Source organism: Puma concolor, chromosome B2, assembly GCF_028749965.1.
Source record: "Puma concolor isolate L17-30 chromosome B2, mPumCon1.1.hap2, whole genome shotgun sequence".
Lineage (NCBI taxonomy): Eukaryota > Metazoa > Chordata > Mammalia > Carnivora > Felidae > Puma > Puma concolor.
In genome coordinates this window covers 144,790,046-144,801,093 of record NC_141671.1, presented here as the reverse complement: position 1 = coordinate 144,801,093, position 11,048 = coordinate 144,790,046, and the positions used below count along the sequence as shown (strand labels likewise).

Here is an 11,048-nt window from a genome sequence, read left to right as displayed (position 1 = left end):
TGGTTTCAGGAGTAGAATTCAGTGATTCATCACTTACATACAACACCCAGTGCTCATCACAAGTGCCCTCCTTAATACTCATCACCCATTTAGCCCATCCCCCACCCACCTCCCTTTATCAACCCTCGGTTTGTTCTATACCGTTAAGAGTCTCTTATGGTTTGTTTCCCTCTTTTTTTCCTCCCTCCCATATTTTCATCTGTTTTGTTTCTTAAATTCCACACGTGAGTGAAATCATGGTATCTGTCTTTCTCTGACTTATTTCACTTTGCTTAATACACTCTAGATCCATCCATGTCATTGCAAATGGCAAGATTTCATTCTTTTTGCTGGCTAATATTCCATTGTGTGTGTGTGCGTGATGCATGTGGGGTGTGTGTGTGTGTGTGCGCGCGCAGAGCACACCACATCTTCTTTATCCATTCATCAATTGATGGGCATTTAGGCTCTTTCCATTTTTTGGCTATTGTTGATAATGCTGCTCTAAACATTGGGTGCATGTACCCTTTCAAATCTCTATTTTTGTATTCTTTGGGTAAATACCCAGTATTGCAATTGATGGATCATAGGGTAGATTTATTTTTAGTTTTTGAGGAACCTCCATACTGTTCTCTAGAGTGGCTGCATGAGTTTGCGTTCCCACCAACAGTGCAAAAGGCCTTCCCTTTCTCTGTATCCTCGGCAACACCTGTTGTTTCTTGTGTTGTTAATTTTAGCCATTCTGACAGGTGTGAGGTGGTATCTTGTTAGGGTTTTGATTTGTATTTCCCTGATGATGAGTGATGTGGAGCATCTATTAGCCATCTAGATGTCTTCTTTGGAAAAGTGTCTATTCATTCTTCTGCCCATTTCTTAACTGGAATATTTGTTTTCTGGGTGTTGACTTTGATAAGTTCTTTATATATTTTGGATATTAACTCTTTATCAGATACGTCGTTTGTAAATATCTTCTCCCATTGCATCGGTTGCCTTTTAGTTTTGTTGATTGCTTCCTTCGCAGTGCAGAAGGATTTTATCTTGATGAAGTCCCAGTAGTTGATTTTTGCTTTTGTTTCCCTTGCCTCCGGTGACACATCTAGTAGGATGTTGCTGCCTGTGTTGTTCTCTGGGATTTTGATGGTTTTCTGTGTCACAGGTCTTTCATGGATTTTGAAGTTATTTTTGTGTATAAAAGTGGTCCAGCTTCATTGTTTCTAATGCTGCTGCCCAATTTTCCCAACACCATTTGTTGACAACACTCTCTTTTTTCCATTGGATATTCTTTCCTGCTTTGTCGAAGATTAGTTAACCATATAGCTGTGAGCTGGTGTGGAAAATTCTGAAGATATTGTCCTTTCTACTTCTCTTTAACCAGATCCCTTTTTAACCACTCTGTCAGTGACTGTCCTGCCCCCATATCATTTTCCTCCATGTCCAGGCAGGTCTTTCTTGCTGGCTGCTCAGGGTGTCTGATGAAAAGTCAGGTGAACTGGAAATTTGGCCTTTTTTAAAGTTTTGATGAAGTTTCTTTTTACTTCCTCTAGGATGACCTGATGTCCAAATCATGGGTCCGGACAAGATGGGTACATGTCTTTGGAGCACCACATCCCTCACGGAAAACTGACTGCAAAGAAGAAAGGGAACTGAGAGCACCCGTCCAGGACAGTACACAGTCTTGTCCTGGGTTCTGGTGTGGCATTCATTTTCCTGGAAGGGCAGGTTTCCACAAGATGTGCTGGCTTCCACTCGCTGGGAGTAAGCACTCGTTCCGTCATTTATAAAGCTCACAGAAGGCCATTCCAAGAGGACCTGTGGTTTTTGGCTGTTTTCAGATTTGCTCCTGGCTCTTTCAACCTTGCCTGGCTCTGAGCAAAGTCACTTAGGATTTTCTATCTCAGACTTCCCTACCTCCAAACTGGGACCAAACCTCCCTGCAAAGGGTTGAAGAAGAGGGATTTGAGACATCCCAAGTGCAAACTTTATCACGGTGGTTTGCCGCACTTGCTGTTATTATGGAGTCGGGTTGTTGGGATCATTTTTACCTTTGCTTTACTTTTGGGTTCTACACATGTAGCCATGCACTCTTGGGTTGTATCATTTAGATATAGGACCTTAGCTCATTAAATTATTTTTAGCTATATCTCTACAGTGTACTGAGAAAATAAAAGAATACCAGACTCCATATAAAAGTCTTTTGGTACAGACACTCATCTGTACCAATCTGGCTGGTTTTCATAAGTTATGTGTTTGAATACAAGCTTACTCGTTCTTTATTCCAGAATGATAAACTGCATTTTTCAAGTACAATCTCAAGAGAGCCACACCATAAAAAACACATTAGGAACCAAGATAGCTGAGTTAGTGGAGCCAGCACCCCCATGCCACTGTCTCAATCAGCAAGGGAGGCAGCGTGGCTGCAGGGTCTCGTCAGGACTAGGAGCTTCACCTTCACGGCTTCTGGCTGCTGGGGGCAAAATCCACCCAGTGAGCCACAGGCCAGGAACCAAGCAGGTCTTTGGAATGTGGTGTGGTCTAATGGTTTCCTGGGGACATCACCATCTGGGAACTGCTTATGGAGAAACTTGGCCGATCTCCCTCAGAAGTCTGTCGCACCCACTCTCTCTAAACCTCCCAGGAGTTCATCACCTGCTGTGAGTATGAGTGTTGGAAAATAGAATTTTTTTTAAGTTTATTTACTTATTTTGAGAGAGTGAGAGAGAGGGTGAGTAGGGGAGGGGAAGAGAGAAAGAGAGGGAGAGAGAGAGAGAGAGAATGCTAAGCAGGCTGTCAGTACAGAGCCCGACACGGGGCTCAATCTCATGAACCATGAGATCATGACCTGAGCTGAAATTGAGTCAGTCGCTGAACCAACAGAGCCACCCAGGTGCCCTGGAAGAGAGGTTTCTAAGCTCATCCCATGGGAGGGACGCTCTGGAAGCAGCAGTGAGACCCACTGGGGTGTCACTGATGGGAACAGAAGGAAGGCTAATGCCACATGGCCTAAGATGGGGCAGAGATCCTGACAGTTCAGTAAATCAAATGCTATGCAGCTATTAGAGCAAATTCCCTTTCCAACTGGCTTGGGGTCCAGTGTCATCAAATGAACCACGTGGTGCTAGAAAGACTTTCTTCCACACAGCTGGACATAAAGTCTTGGTTGGGGCTGGTTATTCCAGTGGAGTGAGTGGAGACTGTCTGTTCACATCAGAGGAGAGTTTTCACTCATGACCTAAAGTTGCCGAACTTCACCCTGGTAAGAAACCACAATTCCAGGACTCCCTCCTCCTTACAGGAGTCCACTATGTGTTTGCATCTCAAGTACTGTGATGTCTGGGCTGCTTGCCTTTTCGCCAGGGGGAAGAAAATGCAATACTGGTAGAGCCCTGGTTCCATGATACTAGATATCAAAAGAACAGAGACTAAGGGATTTCTCCTCTTAATTACAGGGACTGCATGCCCTACTGGGTGAAGTGCAAGATTTTGATAGATGGTTCGTAGGAGGCCCTCAAGATGACAGTTGAGAAGGCAGGAGACACTGAGTTAATAATTCGTGAGAAAGGAGAAACCACAGATTTTGAATGAGCTGGAGGCCAAACCAAAAGGAGGCACGGTGACCCTTGGTTCCCTGCAAGATGGGGAATGCTGTCAGGACTGGCCAGCTTCTATTTTGGAGAAAAGTAGGGAGAGAAAGTATGGGGTTCTCTCCACACCCTCGTGGTTGAAGGTGGTGGAAAGTGGCTGGCATGACTGAGAAGGCAACCTCATTAGGAGTTTGAGATACTGCTGTGGGGCCAGCCTTTATCATCCAAACTCCCCCTATCTAGTTTGGGGGTGAGGGAGTGACAGACAGGTCATGCACGCATAGAAAATGCTGCATAAGCACTGTTCAGAAAGCGTCCAGAATAGAGCAGAAGCTAAATGGCAAATGGGATATCAGAACTGCTGATTATATCACTTTGGGGGAAAAGCCTGTATTTCGTACAGCAAAAAGTGCTTTCTTTGCAAAGTGTTTGACACTGTCCTGAGAGGTGGCTGAAGTTTAATACATTCAATGAACTAGGAACAAGTCTGGAAACTGCACTGATGGCTCCCATCCCCACTGGAGAGACCTGTCGAGAGGGGTGGCTTTGACGTCACCTAAAGCACAGAGAAGCCACTCCCTGTAGAGGGAAGGGACATGAAGGCAGGGGATCCAGAGAAAGGAAACGGGAGGGATGAGGTAAAAGTATTTTTCACACCTGACATCCATCTTCCTCTGGAGTCCTGCTTCTGCGCTGAAGCATCTGCTCTTGTTCGCAGCTATCAACTCGACAGGACCTTGCAGCAGATTTAAGAAACAACCCTGTTCTTTGTGTGGATGGTGGCTTCATATCCTTTAGTGCATTGAGCAGAATGTTTCTATGATATGTAGAGGAATGAACCCACACAGACCTGCTCCTTTGTGACGCCCGGGTGAGTGATCAAGCCTGTGAGCTGCGTGTGCAACTGACTGACAGCTCGAAAATGAGCACTCACCCTCAGCTGTTGGGAGGTCAGGCTCACTGCCTGATGGGTGAGGGCGGCCCACCGGTGTCTCCTCTTTTTGCAGAAGACTAAGTGTAAGTAGCTCATTGCTCGTTGCAGGCAAATCACCACAAAACACCAGTGTAGAAGCTGGGAATAAACTAGGTCTATTCATTAATGTGAGCCGGAAATCTTGGATTCTATTTCATAATTGGTTTTTGTCCATGGAATCCAGAAGTCATTTCAACCTTTCAGTGCTTCAATTTTCTTCTGACAGGAAGGCAAAAGATACCCACTTTATAATGGAATTTGGAGATTTAGCTGTGCATTCTTGGTACAGTGGGATGCAGTCTCCATGAGGCAGTCATTTCTCCCCTGTAATGAGTTTTTGGGGCTAGGGTATGAGAGCTAAACTGATCCCCTATGCTTTTATCGAGGCCAGGAAAAGAATATTGAATGCAAGGATAAACACAGAAGAATGCTCCTTTCCAAAATAAGCTGCAGGGATTTGCTAAATTTTCTTACCAGGGCTTTAGAAATAAATCACTTCTAGAGACACTGATTCCCACCGAATGGCCCCAAAGTTGACATGGGGCTGGTGGTGAAGGCAATCCTACGCACGGGTCCTTAGCACAGACCCAGACACGGCCTCGCTGTCCAGGGTTTGGTCCCTTGTTTTTCTGAGGGGAGGGAAAGAGGGAGTTTGTTTTCAACCAGGCCTCCTTGCTGCCTAGTTTAAGTAACGAAGCTAGAGTGAATATTAACTTGAAGCCCACAAACTTTCACAATAAAATATTTTGATTCTTAGACATAATTCAGGTCATTTAGCCTTGTATGACTACTGCTATTTCAAGCACAGGTTTATAGTCCTACGATTATTTTTATATTTAATGCGTGATTGGAATGTTAGGTAGTGGGTTTTGGTGGTCTCCTAAAGCCTGAGTGATCACATCTATTTTTATTTCTGAAAAAAACAAAAGGGTAGCTCTCTAAATGTGCACGTGAACTAGTGTTTACAGAACAGCATCCTATGACCCCCCGAGTCCCCGCCTCCCTCAGAGAGATCAGAGGGAGCTTCAGGGCAGAGCAGGGAGATGGCAGTAAAACTCATCAGGAATGACAACAATAACAGTTATAGCAGAACTGAGAGGGGAATTGCTCAAAACCTGGTTTTATCGTTTCCTATAAAATAACAAAGTGTCAGTGTAACATCTCTGATCTTGTAGTGCTATGACAGATGCATCCTGAATTGGGTCCTCTTTAATAAACAAGAAAAACAAACTCATCAAGAAGACAGCACAGCGGGGTGCGTGGGCAGCTCAGTTGGTTAAGCATCAGACTCTTGATCTGGCTCAGGTCATGATCTCACAGTTCGTGAGTTTGAGCCCTGTGTTGGGCTCTGCACTGACAGTGAGTAGCCTGCTTAGGATCCCCCCTCTCTCTCTCTCTCTCTCTCTCTCTGCTCCTCCCCCACTCGTGCTGTCTCTCAAATTAAATAAACATTAAAAAAAAAAAAAGAAGATAGCACAGCCTCTGACCTCTCAAAAACAGCAACAATGATAAGGACCCCATGGTGTCCACTTAAAGCTGGCAGTAACCCAGGGACTGAAGAAACAACTGGCTGGTGGGGCTGGTGGGTCACATCAATGGATAGCTGTGATTTCTTCTCCGAGGACTCAAGACCCACACCTGATTCTGCACACAAGTAATTTTTTTTTTTTTTGATCTGCAAAATTTTATTAAGCAATAGCTGGACAACTTTTACAATTTCAAATCATCAAGAAAAAAATAAGGAGATTAATCCACCTCAGTAATAAAGACAGAAAATAATTTGGACAAACCACGTCATTTTGAATGCAAACCATTAATGCCTTCTAGAATACCTCCCACACAATCTAATACACAAATACATAAGAAGAAAGGCAAATAAGGGTGAGCTCGTTAAAATGCAAGTGGGAATCTCAACAAATCTTGCCTGGAAAGTAAAACAAAGCAGGATGCTGAAATTGAAAAACAAACCAACACTGGAGGGACTGAGACGCACAGAGCAGCGTGCTATTCCCAAGGTCTGGATAAGAACATGCTGGTGGTCTGGTTTGGTCTGGGACCTGTGCACCTGCATCGTGCACTTACAGTTTAAAAAAAAAAAAAAGGACAAAGAAAATGCCAGTAGTAATAAACTCAGAAATTATGTCCAAATTTACAGTACCAAAATAATGCATTTATTAACAAATGCAAAAACAATACCCCTTTGGTAAATAATACAGTGCCTTTTTCAGTCAAATGCATAACCCATGCTTTTCTACAACACGAAAAAAAATTTATCTACAACAACAAGATCTTAGAACCCTACCCCTCCCCTTTAAAAGAACTTGTAAACAGAAAATATCGGTACAAGTTACAAGAAAATTGCACAAAGCCAAAGAAATGAAAACAAAATAAGCCACAACCCTTCAAGAGTTTTATCAGCCAGAACTAAGGAAATACACAAATGGTGAGATCAGAGCTGTGTGTTGTTACAAAATCCCAGGAACTCAAGCATTTTTGACACACTTTGTCTCACTTTGTTCACAATTAGACTTGGCCAAGGGATAGATGGCCCGCACAGGGACACGATGGGGTCTTTCCAAAAAACCTTTTCAACTTGAAGACAGTGTAACACGGTTGAACACACTCAAGAATTCAAGCCAGCCCGGGCATATACTCCTTTGTTCTTTTTTCAACCCACACTATGGCTTTTTGGGGGCAAATGGTGACTTACTTTAGGGCTGTTCACAAGGGTGTCCACTGAGCAGGGCACACTCATGGGGAGGATCCTGTCTCACTTGGAATTGACGCTTTGGTGTAATTTTACAAGAACATGACTCCAAATGCATTTGTTTCTAGAGGTAAACTTGCTAAAGATTATTTTAAACGCACTGGTTTACATTCACCAGATAGCTCATTGATGCCAGAAAAGAAATGTTTCTCTGTAAAAAGAATTATTTCGAAACACACCTTCCAAGCTTGTAAAGTGGAATGAGGACACGGTCACATTTTGAACCGTCGGCTGTTAGAGCTGGACACTTTAGAATTTCGTCCAGGTCATTCCTTTCATTTTATAGATGGACAAATGGAGGCCCAAGGTCACCCTCCAGCTCTGTGGCAGAGCAGGCTTGACCCCAGGGTCAAGATGACTGCATGCTGTTTCGCACGTCCTCATGGGACACTCAACTAGGGAGCAATGAACGTGGGGGAAAAGACCAACCTGTAAAATCCTGACTTCTGCTGCCATTAGAGCCTTCACATTTTCCTGCTTCCTTGGCACCAACTTTTCTTGGAATATACATTCAGTGGATACACTGTACCCAAATCTGTGCCTTTGGTTTGATAAGGTTAGAGGCAGAACAAATTTAAAATCGGTTTTTAGGTCTCTTAATACACTCCTTTCCTGGAAAAGGCATGGATTCTTCATACAGTTGCCTGGGCTAATGTTTTTAAATTTAGAGACTCAATGAGGTAACTTAATATTAATAAATTGCTATATTAATAAGCACGAAGTATGCAGGTAGAATTCCATTTAAAGTACTGACTTTAGTAGTATTTAATAAATTGAGACTGAATGAAAACAATTTTTACAATCAGTGAAACCATCACCATTAACCTGAAAGACTTAACTTTCCCCATGCTGCAGACGTCTGCATAAGCGTGGCTGACAGGACAGGGTTCCTCCTCTGGGCCAGAGCACAGAGCCAGACCTCTGCTACATCTTCAGGGGCTGAATCCTGGGTATGCTAAACCCACAAGACAAGGCCTGTGTCTCCATGTGCAGAAGAGACCTTTTGGGGAGTGAGTCAAGAATTTAGAAAGTTCAATTATTTGCTACAAATATTCACTTCCTCTTCACAAATATCTTTGTATTTTTATTCCAAGGACTTCCCCTTATAATTGCTTTTAGTAAGAAAAGTTCTGAAATATATCTTTTCTTGGTCTTTGTATCTCAAAAAACCAATCAGAATCTGGAAAGTGGACACTTAGTGACAATAATGCCTTCTTCTGCTACTCTTCTAATTAGTCTCCTCTTTTCATTTCATAGCACCTTTTATTTTTAATTAAAAGCGTTCAAAAGAAGGGACGATATTATTTTAGGATATGGCATCTTAAAGAAATCTACTCCTCTGTATATAATCAATACCACAGGATGGAAAAAAAAATTACTTCTAAAGAATAGGATTTTTTTCCCAATTAGAAAAAGTTACAAATTGTCCAGCAAAAAACCCTTCTATCATATCCTCTTTATTTCTTGCAGCAAAATGTACTGCTACCAAATAACTCATTACAAACATACTATTTTTCTAAATAAATAAAATGGGCATAACTCACCAGTACATAGCCACAAAATAATTCCTAAGAACACCATTAAAGCAAGATAAATAATTATCTCTTGGACAACAAAACAGGGGAACTGCATTTAAATTATTTTAGAAATAGGCCATAACCATTATTGCACAACTAATATAAACACTGAAACATCTTACCAAGCTATAGAAACACCTATAAAAGAATTATATAATTTTGAATACGTTGCTAAATTCTTTCTGCAAGAATTTACCCACCAAGAATCAGGCTCAATATTTTAAAATATAAGATGGAAAACTCTGATGTTGGCTGGGAGATGTCCTCATCTGTGCTCCTTCAAGGTCTGGAGAAAATGGTGAGTGATTTCGTCTTGCTCTGGGGAAGGAATGGGCCAGTTTCTTTTCTAGTTTTTAAACCAAAACAAGGAATGTAAAAATGCATTACTTTCAAAAGACTTTTCTGTGGTGTCTTCCATTTGTCTGTTCCAAACAAAACCCAAATTGAGGGCCCTGTGCCAGTACATAGCTCTTGTGCTCCTGCCCTAAACAACATCACAGGTACGAGTGATTGACAACAACAAACTGGGCTTTGTTATCATCAGGGCTGAAGGCTGCCCAAAGTGTCCCCTAAGGAGGAGGAGGCAAGAAAAGATATTCCAGGGTGTGTGTGTGTGTGTGTGTGTGTGTGTGTGTGTGTATGTGTGTGTGTGTGATCAACCAGCTCTCTTAAGTACTATAATTTTAATAATGTGTTCCCAGTGGTTTATCTCCTCAGTAAACAGTCTATTCAGTTAATAAAGAACTTTTTTCCCTCCTCCTAGTTACTTTTTTCAAAGAGATGACCATACCTCTATCTTTCAATACCCTGTCGATTGCTTAAAATTTTGTTACATTTCTAAACCATTAGAAAATATTTCTAGTCAAGTGAACTTTAATGTGGCCAAGAAGAGGAAAGGAGTGCTTTCAAATGAGTATCATCAGCATTTTTCAGATGAGAAAGTGTGGAACACTTATCTACTGGGAAAGAGAAGGCCGTCTGCCACATTTTCTAGATTAAACAATAAAATGGGGGAGGGGATGAAGGTTGTTTTTCAGTAAGTGGGTATCTAGTGACTTACCAGTGCACTAGGTGACAAAGTTGCTTCCCCACCATGTGCCAGATCTTTCCATTTGGTCTTTTACCTTCTCCCGAAGGCAAGCACACTGAATGATTGTTACAGAACCCACGGAATTCTGACACGTTATACAACTAGCAGAGTCTTCAACGTAAACATCGTGCAGAGAGGAGCACAGCCCTTGTACTGCTTCAAGTCCCACCGTGTAAACCACCCAGGTGTCCATGCGCAGAAGCTCCTTCTTCACCTGCCGTCCCTTCCTCCTACATCATCATGAGCGAATTGTATTTAGAGCTGGTAAGAGCACCGCTGGACAAAGGCTACTGCTATTCGTCAAACACAGTGCATTTGCCATAACACCCTTCATTGATCAAGTCACTTCTGGGGGAGTAACATTGTATGCGTGATCTGAATGGCCCCCTAAGAGAACCTGTACCTTCCGGATTTGGGGTTGTTCTTTTTAAAAGTCTTTTGTTTTCACACTAGTGGTTACAATAGGGAGGAGTAATAAAGCTAGGTGTTGTGGAGAACGAAAATAATGCACACTCCCTAGTCTAGAAGAACAGCAGGCGGGAAGGCAGTCTACCTTCCTTCCGAAGGGCCCCTTGTCCTGGCAGGTGACAGAAGCAGACACAGTAGGACATTACCACGGCAACTACGTTTCCGAAAAGAACACCAGGTGCCTCGCACGCTTTGCTTCCAGATACCACTCTTCTGTATTCTCTTCTTGTTTAAAAAGAAAGAAGAAAGAAAAACAATAAAGGATTATAAAAGCCCAAACAAACAACAACAATTAGAGGTCAGTCCCCTCTCCTGGGCCTGACAGATTCTTCCAGTTTTGCTCTTGTCTTCTGGTCCCCAGGCACCCGGGGCCCCGTGGGACTCCTCGAGCACTGCCGATCAGACCTCTCTGAAAAGGCTCCTCTGCCTCTCTTTCCCACCCGTAGCAGCCTCTTCATTTCAGGCGCTGAGTCACGTTGGCCAGGGCAACCGCAAAGGCCTGCACAGCTGAGAAGGGGTACTGGAAGTCCAGAATGTACGCATTGCCATCAATCCTTCCAAACTGCATCACCTGGGGGGTGGGAGGGAGGTGGGCAGAGAAGCAAAGACATTA

The 11,048-nt window shown here is 42.9% G+C and overlaps 1 protein-coding gene across 3 annotated transcripts in view; it reads right to left on the bottom strand.

Moving 5' to 3' along the window:
• Positions 1–6,681: 6,681 nt before the first annotated feature.
• Positions 6,682–11,048, bottom strand: part of TULP4 (TUB like protein 4) — a 244,826-nt gene continuing 240,459 nt past the window's right edge. For all 3 annotated transcript variants that reach the window (XM_086708244.1, XM_086708245.1, XM_086708246.1), the window contains one exon: positions 6,682–11,006. In XM_086708244.1, the coding sequence (XP_086564370.1) occupies positions 10,890–11,006 (117 nt within the window). In that variant the 3' untranslated portion in view covers positions 6,682–10,889. The remainder of the gene's footprint in view (positions 11,007–11,048) is intronic.